At 53.5% G+C, this 22231-nt stretch overlaps 4 protein-coding genes across 8 annotated transcripts; 3 read left to right on the forward strand and 1 right to left on the reverse strand.

Annotated features, from left to right (window-relative positions):
- The first annotated feature begins 584 nt into the window (after positions 1-584).
- On the forward strand, positions 585-9160 carry DCAF11 (DDB1 and CUL4 associated factor 11). Of its 5 annotated transcripts, none has more exons than XM_077908711.1 (15): positions 585-756; positions 1613-1987; positions 2894-3021; positions 3245-3372; positions 3649-3713; positions 4023-4123; positions 4353-4499; positions 4707-4761; positions 5336-5404; positions 5766-5823; positions 5924-6109; positions 6553-6706; positions 7099-7251; positions 8096-8202; positions 8303-9160. In XM_077908711.1, exons 2-15 carry the CDS (start codon positions 1833-1835, stop codon positions 8435-8437), a joined length of 1641 nt encoding a protein of 546 aa, XP_077764837.1. In that variant the 5' UTR covers positions 585-756; positions 1613-1832; the 3' UTR covers positions 8438-9160. The 5 variants fall into 5 exon arrangements, with proteins under 5 accessions (XP_077764837.1, XP_077764838.1, XP_077764835.1 ...); XM_077908712.1 differs by lacking the exon at positions 585-756 and adding an exon at positions 975-1140 and having other exon boundaries at positions 1781-1987; XM_077908709.1 differs by lacking the exon at positions 585-756 and adding an exon at positions 976-1140.
- Positions 9161-12113: 2953 nt separating this feature from the next.
- On the forward strand, positions 12114-13748 carry FITM1 (fat storage inducing transmembrane protein 1). Its single transcript, XM_077908714.1, has 2 exons — positions 12114-12732; positions 13111-13748. Exons 1-2 carry the CDS (start codon positions 12467-12469, stop codon positions 13721-13723), a joined length of 879 nt encoding a protein of 292 aa, XP_077764840.1. The 5' UTR covers positions 12114-12466; the 3' UTR covers positions 13724-13748.
- A 2506-nt stretch (positions 13749-16254) lies between these two features.
- PSME1 (proteasome activator subunit 1) lies at positions 16255-19044 on the forward strand. The gene is made up of 11 exons (XM_077908746.1): positions 16255-16421; positions 17044-17076; positions 17221-17283; positions 17398-17508; positions 17597-17642; positions 17745-17842; positions 18095-18163; positions 18249-18316; positions 18424-18478; positions 18557-18643; positions 18818-19044. Exons 1-11 carry the CDS (start codon positions 16383-16385, stop codon positions 18896-18898), a joined length of 750 nt encoding a protein of 249 aa, XP_077764872.1. The 5' UTR covers positions 16255-16382; the 3' UTR covers positions 18899-19044.
- Positions 19035-21189, reverse strand: EMC9 (ER membrane protein complex subunit 9). The gene is made up of 5 exons (XM_077908748.1): positions 20767-21189; positions 20550-20626; positions 19626-19695; positions 19442-19536; positions 19035-19279 (listed from the first exon to the last, which is right to left on the reverse strand). Exons 1-5 carry the CDS (start codon positions 20962-20964, stop codon positions 19099-19101), a joined length of 621 nt encoding a protein of 206 aa, XP_077764874.1. The 5' UTR covers positions 20965-21189; the 3' UTR covers positions 19035-19098.
- Positions 21190-22231: the final 1042 nt, after the last annotated feature.

The following is a 22231-nucleotide window of genomic DNA, read 5'->3' on the forward strand; positions in this document are numbered from 1 at the left end:
GAGAGGCAGGGGGGCCCAGGGGCAGCTAAGAGCCCTCGCACCCATCCCTGAGCTCGGGGAGGCCCTAGGTGAGCTCGCAACACTTCCCAGAGAATGCGGACTGCCGTGCAGCTAGGAACCAGGGCCTTTGCACTCGGCGCCGCGAGGTCACTCGACCTCCTGCCTGGGAGAGGATCCCGAGACGTGGCACGTCCGGGCCTTGGGCTCAGTGGGTTACTCATCAACCCAGAGGAGGGGAAGGAGGCGGCTCTCAGGCACTCCCCGGACTAGGCGCCCGGGCCGGGAGGCCAGCCGAAGACCGACCATCTAGGGAAGGTCTGCAAATCCCGGAGAGCCGAGGAGAGTCTGAGGGAAACAGACTGAACCGGAAAGGCCCCTAGAGACCCTGGCTAGTATTAGGGAGCGTCTGCAAAGACCGCGGAGAAAAGCCAGGGATCGTCTAAAAAGTGGCCAAAGCAGCTAAGGGCTGGTCTAGAAAGGGCAGTCCCCACAAAACAAGGCTCCCGGATCCCGGAAGAGAGGGTATGGAGGCCCGGATCTCCCTCTGTGACGTAAGCACACCCCAAAGGCACTGGCCACCCCTTAGAGCAAAGCCGAATGAAGCTGCAGCCAACAAAAAGAAAGGAAGGCTGAAGCCGGGGTGGGGGCGGCGAGTGAGGAGAAAGGGAGGCCCTGAGAGATCGCCTGTAAATTGTGAAGCCAAAAGAACGTCAGGGGCCGACAGCAAATTGTATCTTTCGCTAAAGACACCTCCAGGTAGCGAAGCACCGACTTCTTAAGCCCCGCCCGTCACCCGTTAAGCGTAGTTCCGCCGTCTCTCAGGAAGCAGCCGTTCCCCACTTACTCCTCCCAACCCCGAGCGACCGCCCTCCTCGGTGGCGCGCTCTCCTCCCCTACCCCCCCCAGCGCTCGCCCACTTTCTCCCGCCCATCCAGCAGTCGCCGCGCTCCGCCGTCCAGTTAGCGGGCCAAGGGGGCGGGGCCGACAGGGGCGACGCGTGACGTGTGCAGGCGCCGGCCGGGCAGCCGGGAGATGCGTGACGAAGGAGGCGCGTGACGGAGAGCGGTTGGCCAGGCTGCGGCCTCAGTCGGTGTAAACAAGGCCTCGAGCCGCTGCGGGTCCTGCGACCGCTCCTGGCTGGTGGGTGGTCTCGCGCGGGGCAGGAACCCCGGCTCCAGTGGGAGGGGCTTCTCGGCTTCCTCCCTGCCTCCCCCACTTGGCGTACACACCCCCGGCACACCACGTGGGCGTGAGGCGAGAAAGGAGGGGGTGTTAAGTCGAATTCGAACCTTATTGGTTGTCGATGCTGCCGGCTTTTGCAACGGAGCGCTCTGATTGGTTCCTAAGGGGGGCGTCGGGGGGTCTCAGAGCCCTAAGGCTTTTGATTGGTTAGATAAGATAAGCTAATGAGGCGCTTTCTTCCGCGAGGGGTTTTGATTGGTCGGCCAAAGAGGTTACCTGGGAATTCACCCACCCCTCCAGGGACTTTGATAGGTGAGTTTGAGGTAGAAAACTGAGAAATTCCTCTTCAAAGGATTCTCATTGGTGAGCTAGGGTAGCGCCCTAGGCTTCACGCTCTGATTTTTTTTTTTTTTTTTTTTTTGCTTCACAGAATTGGGGGTTTGTGTTCCTGAAGCCTTGGGAGTTGTCACAGGCTACAGAGAATCTGTCCTACAGATTTCAATCCCTAGGAAGGGTCGCCCTCCTAGAGATAGCTACCGTTCTATCTCGGGAGAACCCTGGTGTTTCTAGAGCAGGCTTTGCTTTCACCGAACCTAAGGAGGTGACAGGAGGAGTCCCTGCACAGGACCTAATGATGCTGTGATCAGAAGATGGGATCACGGAATAGCAGCAGTGCAGGAACTGGGTCCGGAGACCCCTCCGAGGGCTTGCCCCGAAGAGGTGCTAGCCTGCGTCGGAGCGAGGAAGAGGAAGAGGAGGATGAAGATGTGGATCTGGCCCAGGTACTGGCCTATCTCCTCCGCAGGTAACTTACCCTCTGATGTGTCCCCACCAGGGATCACCACAGTCCCTTGATCCCAACTCCAGGCAGGGAGGTTACAAAGAATAGGAAGTGAGATTAGCCCAGACCAGCTGTTCTGTTTGAGCTTCCCTTCTGGACACTCAGGCACTGAGCTCAACACCCAATAAGAGTTGTTTTTAATTAGGGAGGGTCATGAAGACGACTTGCTTTTGTGTTTGAGGGGACTGTTGGGGAGCCTCTCTAGCTAAGACTACACAAATGGAATCCATTTTCCAAGTAAGTGAAAAATAAAATAAAAACCTTGCTATGATAGAAAAGGAGTGACGTGAAGGGTAAAGAGAAGAGCTGGGGAGGTGGGTGTTGAACTTTCAAGAAGTTGCTGACATGTGATATGAGGCCATGTGGATTTACTTGAAAAACAAGTTTAAATTAACCTAACTCTTACCCTGTTCTTGAGGAAAGAATGCTTTGAGGAAAGTGACCACCACCAGTAATTGACTGGAAAGGTGTGCCACTGGCTCCATTTCTTAGCTGTGGCTCCTTGGGGAAGAAGACAAGCTCGGGGATCCCTTCAGAATACTGTGTTCTGTGATGGACTCCTCAGGCAGAGGCTCAGAAGGAAATGCTCTCAGAATTTTTAGCTCCTTAGGAAGTCAACTTAGTAGGTGTGTCAACTTCCATGGAATGTTGGGGTTCTCTACTCCTGCTGTAAGCATGAAGATTCATTTCCTACTGTATCTTATAGGAGACTGAAAGTAACAGCCAAGGTCTGGTCAACCTCAAACTACAACATGGGGACAGTACGAGGGTTTGAGTAGCAGGTGATCTAAGAGCTGAGTAGCCATTGACTCTGAATTTAGTTGGTTTGGGGAACAGATCCTCCCTTTTATCATGGGCATCTCTCCACAGAGGCCAAGTGAGGTTGGTGCAGGGAGGAGGTGCAGCAAATTTACAACTCATCCAGGCCCTCTCGGACTCAGAGGAAGAGCATGACAGTGCTTGGGATGGTCGTCTTGGGGACCGATACAACCCACCTGGTAAGAGGAAAGGCAGATTGAGACACTAACATCTGAAGACTTTCATTAGAAAACCCTTTTTCTGTTTTTTTGCAAGAACAGTAGGTTAAATTGAAAGAAGATGGGATGATTCAGGGAATGAGGGAGTCTTTGTAACCCCAGTATATTCAGCCACATCAAGTGGGCTGGAGGACAGTCCTGGGACTGGATGACCTAGGATGGAACTTCTCCTTGGTACTCACAGTGGATGCAACCCCTGACACCCGGGAGCTGGAATGCAATGAGATCAAGACGCAAGTGGAATTGGCCACAGGGCGGCTGGGGCTTAGGCGGGCAGCACAGGAGCACACCTTTCCTCAGATGCTGCACCAGGTAGGCCTCTCCACCTCCAACCAGCCTGGCCACAGGACTTTTGAGGTAGCCAGAGCCCTGCCTGCCCTAGAGAAGAGGGAAATAAACCTTCTAAGGAAGCCTGAAGTGCTGGAGCTGGAGACTTCTTAGCCAGCCTGCATCAGAGTTTGGTGGGACATACTTGTGTATGTGGTGTCCATTTCTGCAGCAAGAGCAATATCTTTGGAGGAGGGGGGTTGGTGCGGCTGAAGTGGCCCTCTGTTTCTGCTAGCAATATTCCCCAATCCCTTCCTTTAGAGAGAACGGGGCCTCTGCCACCGGGGAAGCTTCTCCCTTGGAGAACGGTCTCGAATGATGTCTCAGTGAGTATGGGGCTTGGTGGAGAGACTCTAAGAGCCAGATAGGTTTTATCCCCTAAACTTTGAAGAGGCAGGTGTTAGAGGATGCTCAGGGATATTAAAGTTAGGTTGAATGGGATCAAAGCTTGAGGGTAAACAAACTGGAAGAGTATAGAAATTAAGAGGATGATTGAATGAATGAAAGAAAAGGGATCGTACCCCAAGGCAAAAGGGAAGTCCACCCTTGTACTCACACTCACTGTTAGGATTCTGCTAACCAGGACGTTCCTCTTCCTCAGCTCCCTTTACCTTCACTTTGCCTCTGCTTTCCAGCTTCTTGCCCAATGATCTGGGCTTCACTGATACCTACTCTCAGAAGGCTTTCTGTGGCATCTACAGCAAAGATGGTCAGATCTTCATGTCTGCTTGCCAAGGTACCACCAGACCCTGGTCCTGCAAACTGCCCTGGAACAAGGAGCATACCCTCTGACTGAGGCTAGAAGGACCCAGGCCCAAGGAACTCCCTGGGTTAGGGATGCTTGGCCAGAACATGTTTCCCATGATCAAGGGAAGATTCCACAGATGTACAGAGGAAGAGAGGTCAGATCTAGAGAGGATGCCAGGAGGGGGTTCCCTAATTCTGCCTGATTCCTACTTCCCCAGACCAGACGATCCGACTATATGACTGCCGGTATGGCCGCTTTCATAAATTCAAGAGCATCAAGGCCCGGGATGTAGGCTGGAGCGTCCTAGATGTGGCCTTCACCCCTGATGGGAATCACTTCCTATACTCAAGCTGGTCTGATTACAGTGAGTATGCCCCAGACTTCCACTGGCTCTCCAGCTCTGGACCTCTCCAAATGTCCATGTCCTCTGTGCCAGGACTCCATGCCTCCTCCCGGGAAAATCACTCCCAGGGTCTCACATCCTTGCCCTTTGCTCCGTCTCCTGCCTAACTTCACTTCCACCCAAGTTCCCCCAGCCCTGAAAGATTCTTGTTTCTCTTGCCTCTCTTAGTTCATATCTGCAACATCTACGGGGAGGGAGACACACACACTGCCCTGGATCTAAGGTACTGGCTTCCCTCTTTGGGCAGACTCTTCAGAAACTTCTCAAGGAAGGCTCTCCAGGAGCAAACCTCTTGAACTGGAACTCCTGCTTTGAGGGAAGAGTACACTGGTTGCAAGTGTCTCTGTGTGGATTCCTGGGAGGGAAGCACCTATCCTTGTCAGCCAGAGGACCAGGGTAAAATAGATGGTTGTAGGATTATTTAGGGTTCTCATGGAGGTAATTCACATTCTGGGACGTATTGGCAGGACTTTTTTTTCCCCTTAGAAGTACACCTTGCAACCCTCATTAGATTCTTTTTTTTTTTTTTTTTAATTTTTTTTTTAATTTTTATTTATTTATGATAGTCACAGAGAGAGAGAGAGAGAGGCAGAGACACAGGCAGAGGGAGAAGCAGGCTCCATGCACCGGGAGCCTGATGTGGGATTCGATCCCGGGTCTCCAGGATCGCGCCCTGGGCCAAAGGCAGGCGCTAAACCACTGCGCCACCCAGGGATCCCCCCTCATTAGATTCTGTGTAGACTAACAGAGGCTGAAGGAGGCCCACTTCACCCAGCTCCTTCTCTGCTTCTTTTTAGGCCAGATGAGCGTCGCTTTGCTGTCTTTTCCATTGCTGTCTCCTCCGATGGACGGGAAGTGCTAGGAGGGTGAGTATCGGTAGGGGATGCAGCCCTTGATCAGGGAGAGGGGAGTACTCCCAGAGGCCAGCTCTGCTGTCTCAGAGACTACTGGACACAGCTATCCAGGCAGCTGTGGAGAGCAGCCAGCCTGTTTTTCTCCAAGGTCAGCGTTTCAGAGCTACTTCACCTCTTGCTCACCATTTCCCCAGCATGAAATGAAAGGTCTCAAACCTCCTTGCAAACATAGCTAACTTTTCTCCCACCTCCTGCGTATAGAGACTGGGGCTTTCCCTTCAGCAGGACTCTGCAAGAGAGACTCTCCAGAGCATACATAACAATGATTCTCTTGGTTCTGGCCCCAGGACCCTCTTCATCCCTTCCCTTTCAGGGCAAATGACGGCTGCCTATATGTCTTTGATCGAGAACAGAACCGGCGCACCCTTCAGGTATTGCTCTCGAGACTTAGAGCCTCTGCCTCCCAGTCCTTGGCCCTATTAGAAGACCTAGCAAGAGGCCCTAGGTATTCTGGCTTCCTTCATCCCCTAGATTGAGTCCCACGAGGATGATGTGAATGCAGTGGCCTTTGCTGACATAAGCTCTCAGATCCTGTTTTCTGGGGGTGACGATGCCATCTGCAAAGTGTGGGATCGACGCACCATGCGGGAGGACGACCCCAAACCTGTGGGCGCACTGGCTGGGCACCAGGATGGCATCACCTTCATTGACAGTAAGGTGGGCAGTGAAGCAGACCTGCACATCCAGGTTACAGTTGTCCGGGAGCATGTCACAGTGGCCTGGTGTAGGGACTCACCGAGCTCCTTATTAGTTAAGGTTTGCAAGAGCTGGAGTTTAGGGAAGGGCTTAAGCCAAGAAACACGAGATCCTTCTGTATTCACCAGCCCTGAGCAGGGCAGGGCTTTTTGTAGAAGGAAAGAAGACCATTAATCCAGGATAGAATGGGAGGCCCAGCCAGTGCCTGGGGCAAAGAAGGGAAAACCAAGCCAGGGGGTGGGTTCTGTGGTAGAAAACCAGCAGTGAGCTGGCCTGGATGAAGCAAGAGGCAAGCTAAGTCAAAGGACTGGCATTCTTACCCTTTACCTGGAGAAGAGCTAGACAGACACAACCACCAGTATTCGCAAGCTCTGATGCCTTGTTATCCATCTGGGGATTCCCAGGGTGATGCCCGCTATCTCATCTCCAACTCCAAAGACCAGACCATCAAGCTCTGGGATATCCGACGCTTTTCTAGTCGGGAAGGAATGGAGGCCTCACGGCAGGCTGCCACACAGCAAAACTGGGACTACCGCTGGCAGCAGGTGCCCAAAAAAGGTGAGTGTGGAAGGTAGAAGCTGACACCTGGAGAGTGGAGAGTCAGGGGTGGAAGTTCCAATACTTAGCCCCTGGTAAGACCTAACAGGGGCACAGTGGATTTAACTATGGCCTGGAGAAACCCCATCCCCTTCGCCACACATTAATTCTTTGCCCAACTGTGCGGAGAGTTGGGGCAAGAGGCTGGAGATCACTCAGAACCAACTAATACAAAAGTATTTCAGTGTTTTCACAACCAGCAGAGCCACCTGGGGGAATATTAGGTGGGGAAAGAGCCATCAGTTGGGGATTGAAAAGGCAGTCATCTGTGAGTATCGATTGTTGCCGAGGACTAAGGGTGAGGGAAGATCCAGACTCCCTAATCTCCGGGCTCTCCGTGCATCCCTACCCAGCCTGGCGGAAACTGAAGCTCCCAGGGGACAGCTCCTTGATGACCTACCGGGGCCATGGGGTGCTGCACACCCTCATCCGCTGCCGATTCTCCCCCATCCATAGTACGGGCCAGCAGTTTATCTACAGCGGCTGCTCTACTGGCAAAGTTGTTGGTAAGGATTGTGTCAGGACAGGGGGCCTTGGGAAAGGCAAGAATGTTTCTCTGGCATTTCACCTGTAACCACCAGTGACCACCGTAAAAAGCCCAGTGGTGACTACAAGTGAAATGTAATTTAGCCTGGAGCAGGTCAGCCTTAAAACAGAGAAATAGAGAACCTTATATTCATCAGCATTCTAAATTAAGAAAGGGAACATAGAATTCTAATCAGTAAATATAAAAGATTGCCAGAAATATATGCAATTCTGTTTTTTAAAGAGATTACATATGAAAGGTGGGGGAGGGGGGATCAGAGACAAAAAGACAGCAGTTCCAAGTAAAGGATGTGCAGCCCCTAAAGCCAGAAGAGCGTACAGAAAGGCACACAGACACACCCACCGCTTATAAGGAGCCTAGGATAGTGCCATACTTAGGGAGGCACTCGGATAGAGACCCACTGGGAAAGAGAGAATGATGCACCTCCATCCAGATGGGGAAGAGCAAATTCAGATGTCTGCAGATGGCCCATTGTTCACTTTGGTTATGCCTTCTGTGTCTTCTGGGTTTCTTGGAAAATTGCTGTAAAGAGCTTTAGAACCATGTTGCGTTTTCTTAGTGTAGACCCTGTGACATTTAGCTAGGGGCCAGGGAGAGATACCCAAGCTCTGCTGGACCATACTCTCAGCCCAAGGTAGGGAAAAGAAACTGAGGAATTAGAGCACCCTCTGGTGTGGGCTTTGCTCCCCTATGAAAGCAGGGAAGTTGCCTAAGAGATAGGTAAGTAGTGCAGATGAGGAACTATGAGGGGTGCTTGGAAGGTACTCTGGCAGCCCCTCTCCACTCCGGCCTTCCCTGGACAGTGTATGACCTCCTCAGCGGCCGCATCGTGAAGAAGCTGACCAACCACAAGGCCTGTGTGCGTGACGTCAGTTGGCATCCGTTTGAGGAAAAGATTGTCAGCAGTTCGGTGAGGTTACAAGGGTTTGGGGGGCAGGGACCAGTGCATGTCTGGGACTTGGACCTAGGCGGGGCAGCATCTCCTGACTCTTGTCACCTCTGCTCTGCAGTGGGACGGGAACCTGCGTCTGTGGCAGTACCGCCAGGCTGAGTACTTCCAGGACGACATGCCAGAATCTGAGGAACCCCCCAGTGCCCCTGCCCCGGTGTCCCACCCCTCTACAGCCTTTTCCTCCCCCCAGTAATTCTCATCTCCAGCCCCGTACACGGAGAGCCTCTTACAAGCTCTCTGCCTCTTCCTGCCTTTCTCCCTTCCGGGAGATCTTTGGGGACTCACTGGCATTGGATGGGGGAAACACAAGCCCAGGTTTGGGGGCCCTAGCTGAGCCCTGGAAGATCCTCCCCAAGGGGCGGAGTGGACTCCTCACATGCTCACACCCAGTTGGCTAGGGTCTCTATCTCTGGCCAGGGTCCAGCAGGACTGCCATTATCTGGGGTGTGCCCTTTGTCAGCAGGAGAACTGTCCTGAGTGTTTTTAATCATGTTTGGATGTTAAGTGTTAGCTCCTAGAGTAGATGCCTGAGGTCAGGTCTGAACTGAGCTGTCAGCCGGGCCTATTGCCCTGTCCTTCATATTGAGGATTAGACTGGCCAATCAGAAGGCCAGGCGTCCTGGCCATTCTTCCAGAGATCCTGAAGGCTAGAGCTCTAGCCTTTTTGGGGAAGGCATCCTCAGCACCCTGCTGGGGTGGGAATTATGTCTTCTCCTGCTCTGTCTGGGTCTTCAGGGTGGGACAGGCTGTGGTGTGAGAGGCTCCCAGTGGCCCCACACAGGGCAGGCCTTCCCTTCCCAGACTGTTCCATCATGTTGGCAGCCAGCAGTATCAAGGAGGGATGTTGAAGTAGGACTCCTTCGTCCTCTCAGTAAAGGCTTTGGCTCCCTCAATAAATTCTCTCTGTGGGAACCAGGCTCAGTGTCTGTCTCTGTCTCACTCTTTCTTTTTCCTATCTGAGGCCTTTTATCCCCTGACTTCAAGAAAGTAGTTTTAACAGAACCTTCAGATATGTTTCTCTGTGGGGAAAAAACCACCCCTTTGATGCCCCCAAGATGAAGAGAAATACCAGAATCATTTGTTAACTGAACTCTGCAACAGCTTCCTCAATGAACTCAGAAACTTCCAGCAAGTAGAAATCAAGATAGCAAGAAGTAAGCACGTCTTAGATTGGAGCCTGGAACACCCACATCAGCTTTGTTCTGGGGCTGGCCTTGGTACCAGTCTGGTCTATGAGAAGAAGTAGCCCAGAGCCAGAGAGAACCTATGGGTTTTGATGCCAGGCCTCACCTGGTGCTTCACACTCGGGACCTCACCTACCCTCACAGCCAGCCTTTAGTAAAAGTGTGCAAATGGCAGTGTGCACAGGTCAGGCAGCATGACCCTGAGCAAGCCCATGGTATGGTCAGTAGGGAACTTGGTTGGGATTCATATGCAGCTCTGATCCATCTGTCCCCATGACATTTCATTATCCCTAATGCAATTTCCAAACCAGGGTGCACACCTCCAGGGGTTCTGAAAAACACAACAAGGGGTGAAAGGGATACCTCTTTTATGGCTAAATAGGTTGTTTTAAAAGAATAGATTGTCCAGCTGCCCAGTATCCATGTGTTCTCTTTCCTCTGACTGCTCTGCCTCATGTGAAACTGCCATCCCAGTCTCCCTCGCCACTGGCCCACTTCATTCCCCTTCTGCCACTTTAACCCAGGGATGCCATCCATCTCACCCAGAACCTTAGTATTACCTCCAGCGCACTAAAATTAGAAGCAAATTAAAATTATTAGTATCCTCAAAGCCTTTAATCAAGGCCCCAAGGACCATCCATTCTCATTAAGAGATGCATTTCCAATACAATTTTAGTTTATTATTAATTATCACAATGTGTAAAATCTTTGCTACACTAATTACACATTTTGTACTACTAACATGTATTATGAGAACTATATCCAGAGGAAAAGTGTTTTAACTTCTAGAGCCTTATGATCACAGGAAATATTTAAAAATTAAGTTTTAGGGATCCCTGGGTGGCGCAGCGGTTTGGCGCCTGCCTTTGGCCCAGGGCGCGATCCTGGAGACCCGGGATCGAGTCCCACATCGGGCTCCCGGTGCATGGAGCCTGCTTCTCCCTCTGCCTGTGTCTCTGCCTCTCTCTCTCTCTCTGTAACTATCATAAATAAATAAAAAATTAAAAAAAAAAAAAACTATTAAAAAAAAAAAAGAGACTCGGGATCGAATCCCACGTCGGGCTCCCGGTGCATGGAGCCTGCTTCTCCCTCTGCCTGTGTCTCTGCCTCTCTCTCTCTCTCTCTCTTTCTCTCTGTGTGACTATCATAAATAAATAAAAAAAAAAACTTAAAAAAAATAAAAAATAAAAAAAATAAAAATTAAGTTTTAGTGGCACCTGGGTGGCTCAGTTGATTAAGCAGGCCAACTCTAGACTTCAGCTCAGATTCTGAGCTCCCAGGGAGTCTGCTTGGGATTTTCTCCCTTTCCCTCTGCCCCTCGCCCTGCTTGTGTGCTGGCTCTCTCTCTAAAATAAACGGGTAAATCTTTTTTTAAAACAATTAAGTTTCAAATTATATATATTGTTTTTTTGGCAGAGAAGTGTGATCAATAAAAGACTCAGGCATAAAAACATTCAGATAGATTCTGTGGGGGAAGTCTAGTAGAAATATAATTTCTGACTATTAAGATTTTGTCACTTTTTTAAAATGGTTAGTGGTAAGATATATAATCACTGTATTAGCTTCCATTGGGTATATTTAAAAGAATGAATGGAAAGATGATTGATTGATTGATTGATTGATAGATAAATAGAATTGGAAATTATGTCTTGTGCAACTATTTAAAATTACAATGAAAAATTTTTTGTCAACTTAAAAATATGTGAGGGGTTCTTTAGGTCTTCCTATTAGGGTCCATAAACAGGGACTATGTTGAGGTTTAGGCTTTAGGATCTAGATGGAATCTGATTAATCCATCTTGATCCATTTATGGATCTGGGCACTGAGGACCAAGGAGGGTTAGTTGATTTTCCCAAAGTCACACAGTTCAGGATTCGGGTACTTGCTTGCTCATTCCTTTCACTACTTTGTGAGCCTCTACTGTGCTCTGAAATCCCACCAATTCTGAGGAATGAGGAAGGATAGCAAAAAGGGATCTCAGTTACTGAATGACAGGGACATCCCTTGGGTAGGTCGCTCTCTGACTTGTGGCTCTAGCCCCAGGGGTCAGGCTGGGAGGCCAATGTAGGGCTCAGGACCCAGGGTAACCAGTTGGAGGACACACCTAAGGTTTTGATGGGCTCCAAGCTGGGGATTTCCCTTGTAGGGTTTCCCCCACCCCAATCCCCATCATGTGGCAGTAAGCCTAATCTTTGGGGTTCTGAAAGTCCAACCTGGGCCACCACCATCTCTCATACAGTACGCCTTCCACAGGACACTTGAGCTTCATCTGTTGGCTGTCATAATAAACATACCAAAGAGTGATCCCATCTTAGATCTGATGGCTTGTGCATTGCATAACCACCATGGTTTGCATAGGGCCAAACTAGCCCCTCAGAGCCCTTCACACCAGACAGGGCCTGGGGCTAGGTCAAGGCCCTAGGGTCCGGTGCACCTAAGTGGATACCCCTGCCGATGTGCCTCCCCAGCCTGAGCTGGACGCAGTACCGTGCACGGCCACCTTGTGCATCCTGCAGTGGCAGGCTCTTGCCCTCAGAATTCAGGAGAGGAGCCGGATCACACTGATGATGAGGCAGACACAGATTTTTTTTTTAAATAATTTCCAAGGTCTGGTTAGTTTGAATCTTCAGGACCCCTGATTTCCCTGCGGAGCAAACATGGTAAGGGTGGGGTGGGGTGGGAGTGACCAGCTGACCAAACAGACAGGGAGACCCAGGAAGGCTGTGGACAGGACAGCGAACAGCAGGCCTGGCCCTCTGACATGAACCAGAACATGGTTGGAGTGGGGACACAGGGCTAACAGGAAAGGACACAGGCCACTGTCAGGACACACATCCAAAGCTAGGACCCTGCTGACGTGGCAGCCCTCCACCCTGGCCCCTTCTGCCCCCCGCCCCTCTCCCCCGCCTGCCAGCTGCCAACAGGGCTCTGCCCTGTGTCTGCCACACCTGTCACTGCCTGTCCTTGTCCAGGGGGGGCCCCATCAGCCCCTCCTCAGCTGCCCAGCAGAGCAGGCGGTTAGCGGGGAGGGAGGGAACATGGAGCGGGGGCCGGCAGTGGGGGCAGGGCTGGGGGCCGGGGCCCGAATCCGGGCATTGCTGGGCTGCCTGGTCAAGGTGCTGCTCTGGGTGGCCTCTGCCTTGCTGTACTTTGGAAGTGAACAGGCCGCCCGCCTCCTGGGCAGCCCCTGCTTACGGCGCCTCTACCATGCCTGGTTGGCAGCAGTGGTCATCTTTGGGCCCCTTCTGCAGTTCCATGTCAACCCTCGGACTATCTTCGCCAGCCATGGCAACTTCTTCAACATGTGAGTCCGCTGGAGGCTGTGGGCGCCGGCTCCCTGCACTCTGGGATCCCAGCTCCCACCTCCAGGTTTCTGTCCTCCTGCCAGTCTGGACACTAAAAATAGGCTAGGTGGTTGAGGAGAAATTGGGAGGTGGGGGGAGGGGAACAGAGTCATGGGGTACAGGGGAAATCAGAAGCAGGGCTGAAGAGCAAATGTGGCTCCGGGAAGGATGAATGGACCTCTAAGGAGCCGACAAAATTTAAGTGGATGGGGAGGAAGGGGGGGAGCAACGGGTGATACTGTGTAGGACTGGGGACGGAGCGGCGTGGGAACACAGATGGCGTGGAAGCTGGGGCGGAGGGGTCTCAGTAGCTAGTCTCCCTTCTTCTGTGCCCACAGAAAGTTTGTGAATTCAGCATGGGGCTGGACATGTACCTTCCTGGGGGGCTTCGTGTTGCTGGTGGTGTTCCTGGCTACTCGGCGTGTGGCAGTGACTGCCCGGCACCTGAGCCGGCTGGTGGTGGGGGCAGCGGTGTGGCGGGGGGCCGGCCGGGCCTTCCTGCTCATCGAGGACCTGACCGGCTCCTGCTTCGAGCCTCTGCCCCAGGGCCTGCTGCTCCACGAGCTTCCAGACCGCCGCAGCTGCCTGGCGGCTGGCCACCAGTGGCGGGGCTACACGGTCTCCTCCCACACCTTCCTGCTCACCTTCTGCTGCCTGCTCATGGCCGAGGAAGCCGCAGTGTTCGCCAAGTATCTGGCCCATGGGCTGCCAGCCGGGGCCCCCCTTCGCCTTGTCTTCCTGCTCAACGTGCTGCTGCTGGGCCTCTGGAACTTCTTGCTGCTCTGTACCGTCATCTACTTCCACCAGTACACTCACAAGGTGGTGGGTGCCGCGGTTGGCACCTTTGCCTGGTACCTCACCTATGGCAGCTGGTATCATCAGTCCTGGTCTCCAGGGAGCCCGGGCCACGGGCTCTTCCCTCGGCCCCACTCCAGCCGCAAGCATAACTGAAGGAAATAAAGGCAAATCAGGCCTAGCTCTGGCTCTGCTCATCATTTGGTTGGGAGGGGGGTTGGAGGGCTCAAAAAGGGTGGGAAGGGTAAGAAGGGAGTCAGGCAGTTTCAGTTCCTCGGTCATTCCTTGCTGTTAGTGACCATAAATGTCCTTCCTTATGTTTGATCTCCATCCCTCCTGGTATCCTTTCAAGTCTCCCAGTCCTTGCAGACTTCAACCTCTCTGGGGGGCCTCCGATGTCAAGGAATGGCAATGCTAGAGCAGATAAAAGTGCCCTTTGGATATGGGCAGCACTCCCATAGAGCAGGTGCTTCATCTCCAGCCTGGTTGATTTGTTTTTTCTGCTTCCTCCACTGAATCCCTCTTCCGCCTTCCTTAAGGGCCTGCCTGCCTGGACACATTCACGTAACAGGTATTTTTTGAGCCAAGCATAATTCCCATGCCTTAGGAATAAGAAAGATGGGATCCCTGGGTGGCGCAGCAGTTTGGCACCTGCCTTTGGCCCAGGGAGTGATCCTGGAGACCTGGGATCGAATCCCACTTGGGCTCCCTGCATGGAGCCTGCTTCTCCCTCTGCCTGTGTTGTGTCTCTGCCTCTCTCTCTCTCTCTCTCTCTCTCTCTCTCTCTCTGTGACTATCATGAATAAATAAATAAAATCTTAAAAAAAAAAAAAGGAATAAGAAAGACAAGGTTTCTGCTGTTTGGGGGCTTAGTGGCTAGCGGGGGAAGCAGATAATTAACTCACAAATAATAGCACACACTTCTCTTGTGCTCTTGTGCTTACTATGTGTCAGGCAGAGTTCTAAGTGTCTCCAAGTTCTTCAAATAAACCAAGACATTTAGTCCTCATAACAACACTATTAGGTGGGTTTGGTAGTGTTCCTATTGTACAGTTGTGAAAACCGAGGCACAGAGGTTAAGTGACTTGTTCACAGCTAGTAGATATTAAAGCCAGAATTAGAAACCCAGGCGGTATGGGTCCATCATCTGTGTTCTAAACCAAGGACTAGCAACTACAGCCCTCCTGTGGCCAGACTTCGTATGGCCTGAGAGTTAAGAAAGGTTTTTTACATTTTTAATGATTGAAAAAAACAAAGAATAATATTTTATGGTATGTGAAGATTACACAGAATTAAAATTCCAAGGTCCATAGACAGTTTTATTAGAACCTAACCCTGGGGATCCCTGGGTGGCGCAGCGGTTTGGCGCCTGCCTTTGGCCCAGGGCGCGATCCTGGAGACCCGGGATCGAGTCCCACGTCGGGCTCCCTGCATGGAGCCTGCTTCTCCCTCTGCCTGTGTCTCTGCCTCTCTCTCTCTCTCTCTCTGACTATCGTAAAAAAAAAAAAAAAAAAAAAAAATTATAGAACCTAACCCTGCTAATTCATTTAGGTAGGTATGGCTATTTATCTGCTCTAATGGCAGAGTTAAGTAGTTTCTACAGACACCATAGAGCCCTCAAAGCCTAAAATATTTACTATCTGGCCTTTTACAGGGAAAGTTTGTCAAACCCTGGTCTAAACCACACTATGTCCCCCCTCCCCAAACTAAATAGTAATAGTAGAGAGCTAATAGTAGAGAGCTCAGTGCTATGAATGTACTAAACCAGGTCGGTTTGTAATGGAGACTTGGCAGGGAGATCCTTTATAAAGGATGATGGAGAAAGTTACCTCTGGAGAGGTGACATTTGAGCTGAGAACCTAATGACAACTCCAGGCAGGGAAAGGGTGTGTCAGGCCAAGGGACTGGTAAGGCCAAAGGCCTGAGGCAGGAATGAAGGTGATACACGACACAACAGGTTTAAGCAACAATGGAAGGCCGGGTTATTTGCAAGTGTAAGGAAAATGGCAAAGCAGTACAAAGTGAAGTTGAAGGAGAACAGGTGCCAGGCAGTCCAGGCAAGCCTTCTGGGCCAGGAAAGCCCTTTAGATTTCATTCTAAGGTAAACAGGAAATTGGGAAAGAGCTTTAAGCTGGAGAGGTCTGTGTGGAGAGTAGAGAGGGGTGTAATCCACAATAAGGATCAGGAGGGAGCTGACGGGGCCTGGGTTGAAGAGGTGACAGCGGCTGAATGTCACCGCATGGGTCAGACGATGCCCGTGGAGCCAGGGCTAGGGAAGGGAGGCCAGAAAAGATGGAAAGGAGCCAGATAAGGCTTATCACCGTCCCAGGCCGAGCAGGGACACAAGGGAACCAGAGTCCGGGAGCAGGGAGGTGGGAGGCGGGAGGCGGGCCCTGGCCGAGTGGCCGGCCTACGGGCTCCCGGAGGCGGGGCCGCGGTGCGTGGGGAGGCGAGGCGAGGCGAGGCGAGGCGAGGCGAGGCGAAGCAAGAAGTAGCAGGGGTGGTGGCCGTAGGCTTGGGGACGAAAGGCGGGAAGCGAGGAGGCGGGGAGGGAGAGGCTGGGCTTCGAGAGCAGGGCGGGGAGGGGAGGCGGGCCGGGGCGCAGGAGGCGGTGGCAGCGCTCCTCGCGGCCGGCAGGGGGCGCCCGGCCTGCCGCCGCCCTCCGCCCGCCCGGCTCGGGGGCTGGCCCCGCCCCCTCCGGCGCCGCCGCTCGCCGCTCCCCAGGAAGGCCGAGCGGGCGGCGAGCGCCGCTTTCGCTTTCTCTTCCCGGTGCACGCTCCGCGTCTCGTGCGGCGCTAGGCCCCCCGCCCCGGCTATGGCCACGCTCAGGGTCCAGCCTGAAGCCCAAGCCAAGGTGAGCGCTGCGGGTTCGAGGACGGGCCCGCTAGGGAGGCGTGGCTCCGAAAGGCTGCAGGCGTCGTGCCCGGCCCCAGCCCCCGTCGCGGGTCGGGGTCGAGGTCGGTGGGAGCCCCGGTGAGGCTCGGTGCCAGGAGCACCTGTGCCCCGGGAGAGACAGGCGAGGTCCGCCTGCCGGGAGAGGCCGGCGGCCGAGGTCCAGCGGAGTGCGGTGAAGCGGAGAGCTGGCGTGGAGGGGAGGTCCGCTGGCGCGGGGCCCGGGGCCACACACGGACGGGGTGCGAAGCTGCCCCGCCACCTCATGGCCTTTCCCACGGGAGGGCCCCCGGCCACTCCACAAGGCACTCCGTCCCTGCCCCAGTCGCAGAGGCTCTTACACCCCTCCTTGTACAGCCCAGGAGACCGGAGCGATCTGTTCTCACTTGGACCATTCGCCCTTCACCACCAGAAATGTTCTCATCCCCCACATCCAGCCCCACGGGGATCCACTTCACCCTCCCCAACCCCACGGGATGCGTTCCACCCGTCCCCAGGTCAGGCCCTTCAAAACCCTAAGGGAACGGTCCTCAAGTGAACTGGCCATAAAGCCAGGTGTGTGAAGGGCTGCCTGTGTCCCACAGGTGGACGTGTTCCGTGAAGACCTGTGTACCAAGGTAAGACCTGCCCCATCAGCACCCCACCCCTACCTAACGCCCACTGCTCAACCCTTCCTTGCTGGGCAGTGTCAGCCCTGCTTCACTGCCTCGAAGAATATTTGATTCTGACCTCCGTTTTCCCCTACCCCACCTCACACACAGACAGAGAACCTGCTGGGGAGCTACTTCCCCAAGAAGATTTCTGAGTTGGATGCATTTTTAAAGGTATTAGGGGCAGCAAAAAGCTAAAGAGAGGGGTCAAGGGGAGAGTCTGGGGGGCCATCAGAGCGAGGTGAGAGGGATGCCCTTGCCTCCAGCCCTCCTCCCACCCTGCACCAGGAGCCAGCTCTCAATGAAGCCAACCTGAGCAATCTGAAGGCCCCATTGGACATCCCAGTACCCGATCCAGTCAAGGAGAAAGAGAAAGAGGAACGAAAGAAACAGCAGGAGGCAAGCTGGGAAGAGCTGGGAGGAGGGGCCCAATCATGGGGAAAATCAGCCTTCAGCCTGACTCCCAAGAGCTCCTCTCTCCCTGCAGAAGGAAGAAAAAGATGAAAAGAAGAAAGGGGAAGATGAAGACAAAGGTACCAACCACTATGAAGGGACTTGAGTCTCACTTCCCAGGAGCTCTTCCCTGCTCTCACACAGTCCCAGCCTGGTGACTGACCCCGTTGCCCACTGCCTAGGTCCTCCCTGTGGCCCAGTGAACTGCAATGAGAAGATTGTGGTCCTCCTTCAGCGTCTAAAGCCTGAGATCAAGGATGTCATTGAGCAACTCAACCTGGTGAGCCCTCCCAATTCCATCTCTAGGCTTCAGATCAAATCCTTTGTCCTCCTTGGTTCCTGCTAGGTAGAACTTAGCACCAGCAAGGCCTGAGCCGGAGAGCACAGCAAATGCAGCCAAAATTGTAGGCCCTGGGGCTTAGGACAGACTTGGCATACTTCCCTCACCCACTGTGGGCAGGGAAGCAGAGGACAGGAACCTGGAAATTAGGTAGGGAGCTGATGTGGCTTTGATGCCTTTCCCTCCTCCCAGGTCACCACCTGGTTGCAGCTACAGATACCTCGGATTGAAGATGGAAACAATTTTGGAGTGGCTGTCCAGGTGAGAGCGCTACCCCACTCCTCTGCCCTTCTTACTGCTCCAGTCCACGATGCTTTCCACTTTCCCCGTTGCATTCTTCCCCCAGGAGAAGGTGTTTGAGCTGATGACCGCTCTTCACACCAAGCTGGAAGGCTTCCACACTCAAATCTCCAAGTGAGTGACTGCCCACCGGCACCTGCATTCACACTCTGCCTTTGCCTTGCACAGAGCCCTGGGCTCCCTCTTCCTTCTCCCACTCCATATCCTTCTACTTCCCACAGGTATTTCTCTGAGCGGGGTGATGCTGTGACCAAAGCAGCCAAGCAGCCCCATGTGGTAGGTGAGGCCTAAGTCAGGGTACATGGGTGGGGGAAGGATGCATCTGAAGTCTGGCCTGACCCAGCTCTCCCACAGGGTGACTATCGGCAGCTGGTGCACGAGCTGGATGAGGCAGAGTACCGGGACATCCGGCTGATGGTCATGGAGATCCGCAATGCTTATGTGAGGAAGTGAGGGCAGGGATGGGTAGAGGCAGCTTTCCCAGGCCACCTACTCCCTGACCCTGTAGGCTGGGGGTGAAAGGTGACAGAGCTTAGCATCTCCATAATGCTAGATATGGGGCACCGGAGCCACTGGGGGCCTGTGGCTGACCCCCACTCCTCTCTGGCCCTGTAGGCTGTATTATATGACATCATCTTGAAGAACTTTGAGAAGCTCAAGAAGCCCAGGGGAGAAACAAAAGGAATGATCTATTGAGAGCCTCCTTTCATTCTGTAATGGGTCCAGCAGAGACTATCTTATCTTCTACTGAGGACTCCAGACTTTCCCCAACTTCAGCCCATTGAGGCTTCTCCCTCCCCTCGCCTCCCAGGCACAATAAATAGTCATACCATTGTCCTTCAGCCCAACCTCTTTATTAGATCCTGACCCTCCCCATCCCACCCCCCAGCCCTGGCTCAGGTATTTCCATTGGTGGGACCAACCCATTGGGTGATTTGGGTGTTCAGCTGCTGGTTGGTCCAGTCCTGCCGGATGTCATCAAGGTGGCAGTCAAAGTCCACAAGGTGCTGGTGGGCCCGGCCCTCCAGGAGTGCTCCCACCATCTGCCGTGACTCTTCCCAGTCCCTCCACATCACTCTGAAATAATAACCCCCGTGGAGGTCAAACTCAGCAGGCAGTGGGGCCAGACACTTGGCAGAGATTAGCATCTAGAGATGGACCCTTGGGGCAAGATCAAAGATAGAGGAGGCCCAGGAGCTGTGGGTTTCCAAGAAGAGGTGGAGGGAGTGGGGCACTCACAAGTTCTTGTCCTTGGGGACCCAGCGGAGACCATGGTTTTCCAGGACAATGACAGGGGGCACATGAGGCTGAGGCACCAGTTTCTGATTGTCCAACTGTGCAGACAAGGAAAGGCTGGTGAGGGTTTCAAGGATCCCCCTTCCTACTTTCTCACCAACTCCACACCCAGAAACCCAAAACTCACCATAACAAGGACTGCATCAGGGAAGAATTCTGCAATCCGCCCAGCAATTTTCAAGGCCAGGGGCCCAGCACTGTGTAAAGGGAAGATCAGAGGAGTGAGGAGCTGACTATGGGTGGACCCTATCCATCTGAGCTGGATTTCCCAGATCTCTTCGATGATGGTACCATGATGGCCTTTCCCTGTAGCTGGCCTTGGGGGTCAGACCTGCTAGAAGTTTCATACATAACTACTTAATGCTTGAGTGCAGTGGAAAACAGGTGCTCGGGACTGCTAGTCAAGGTGAAAATCAAAGGTCATCTTTTGGGAGGGTAATTTGGCATAGCCACCCAAATTTAAACAGTATATTATACGTATGCTGACCCAGAAATTCCAATTATAAAGAATTTACTGTAATGATTGGACAGTGTATTAACAAAAAAAAAAAAAAGGGAAACAACCTCAATATTTAAGGCATTAAATAAATCCTAGTACATCCATACTCATACTACATAGCTATTAGGATAAATTTTTTGGTGTAGACATGGAAAGATGGCAGATACTTACTGAAGAGGGAAAAGCAAATTACAAAACTGTATAATTTGATCCAGATACGTGGTTAATACAAAAGTAGAAAACTGTTTCTCTACATAAGGAAAAATTTCCCCCCAAAAGTTACTGGTTGGGCTTCCTCTGTGCTCTTTTAGCACTTGGCCAGGCCAGCCACCTCAGTTCAAATCAGGTGCCAGCTTGTACTGATACACAGCTATCCTCCCCACCCCCACCACAGCTCTTCCAGGGAGCTCCTTCATACCCAGCCTAATGCCTGGTGGATCTAGTCCCTGCTCCTAAGCATGTGACGAAGGAAAAATGGAAGGAATGACCAAGAGTTCTCTCGATCCCTCATCCCGTAACCCTTAGCCTTCTGCCTCCGGCTACTCCACTCACCTCTGGTCGTCCAGAGCTGCATTGGCATGGTAGTACCCAGCCACTATCAGACCGGCCTGCGCGCCCCACACATCCACCTGCCGTGGGAAAGGGGCCATCAGAAACTCAATCGTGCGGCCCGCCCTGGAGGTGTGCACTGCTGCCAAGGCCGGGGATGGGCTTGGGCTAAGGGTGTTAGGGGGGTTCGCGGCGGTCGGTGGGCGTCCAGCGGCGGCACCTGGTTGAGGGCGACCTCCAGCATGACGGACAGGGCCAGGTGGCTGTGGAACAGGGGCACACAGTCGGTGAGACACAGACATTCTCCCGACCGCGGCGAGGGCGCCAGCAACAGCCCGTTGACGGAGGCGTGCGGGTACCGCGCGGCGTGCAGACACATCTTCCCGTAGGCCCGGGCCGAGATCTCCACCTCCCCCATGGCGAGCGAGGCCCCAGCTCGCGTCCGCGAAGCTCCCTCCAGCGCCCCGGCGCCTTCCTTGGCCCCTTCCCTCCCCCCCAGCTTAGATTCGGCAGTGACGCTGACTCGGGCCGAAGACAGCCCGCCGGCTCCGGGGGACCCGGGTCCCGGCGCCCGGCCCCAGGCCCCCACTGGCCCGGAACGTAGGCGGCCCGGTAAGCACGCTGCGGCGCGGAGCCCCGCCCCCGCCCGCCCCCGCCCGCCCCCAGGGGGCGGCCCCAGATCCGCGCGAGACCCGGGGCACTCGAGCCGGCTGCCCAGAGCAGCGCCCGCTTCTGGAGCCCCGCCCACATGGTGCTCCTTGGTAGGCTCGAAGGTTCTCGTTTTGCCCAATCATCGGCCGCCTCCAAACCTTGCCCCGCCTTTGTCTCCCGCGAACCGCAGAAAACTAGGGAGAACCGCTCGCACGCGGATTGGCTAGGCTACTGGACTGCGGCCCAGGGTTGAGGACGGCTGCGTCTGATACCTGTGCCGCCGCTCCCGCAGGCCCAGCAAAGCCAGCAGGGTGGAGCGCGCGCCCGGCGCCGGGTGTCCCAGGGCGCCGGGTCTCCGAACCTGGGCACCAAGCGGACTGCCTTGCTCCTACTATAGGATGAGTGGATTTGTACTGTAGGCCAGCTCCATCGCTAACGAGCTGTGTTACTTTTGCCACCCAGGATATATGGCCCTTGGTTTCCTTAATGTAGTCTCTGCAGAAGTAAAAGAGGTAATTGGCTGAAGGAGGGGGGAAGAGAACAAATTTACAGACCCATCCTTCCCTTTATGTCCTGCGATATTATTTCCTTCAACACAGTGTCTTGGGAGTGTTTTTTTGCCCTTGTCGGCTCTTGAGAAGGAGTCCCACCTTTCACCCATAATTCTCCCAGTAAAACCTCACTCAGGCTTGCTCTGAGCTGATGATGAGTGTTCTTTCTTCTTTCCCTGATCTCAGCCCCAGAGCTTTCTCCAGATTTGCTCAGCTTTCAGTCCAAAGCCTGCTTATTCCTATAAGAGGTCTGTGCAAATGCCACTTCTTCCAGGAAGCACTCATGAGCCCCCCCAGATGGAAATGATCTTGCGAAATCCCCAAATACAGGCTACCTATATGGCTGTCATGACATGTCACAATCTCCACTCTGTTCTTCACGATGACTTCTTTCTTAAGAAAGAAGAACAGGACAGGCTTCCCGTTCATCTTTGCTGTCATGGCATCCCCTCTCTTTCCCACCAGTAGATTCACATTCAGTAT

The sequence above is a fragment of the Canis aureus genome, chromosome 9 (assembly GCF_053574225.1).
Source record: "Canis aureus isolate CA01 chromosome 9, VMU_Caureus_v.1.0, whole genome shotgun sequence".
Lineage (NCBI taxonomy): Eukaryota > Metazoa > Chordata > Mammalia > Carnivora > Canidae > Canis > Canis aureus.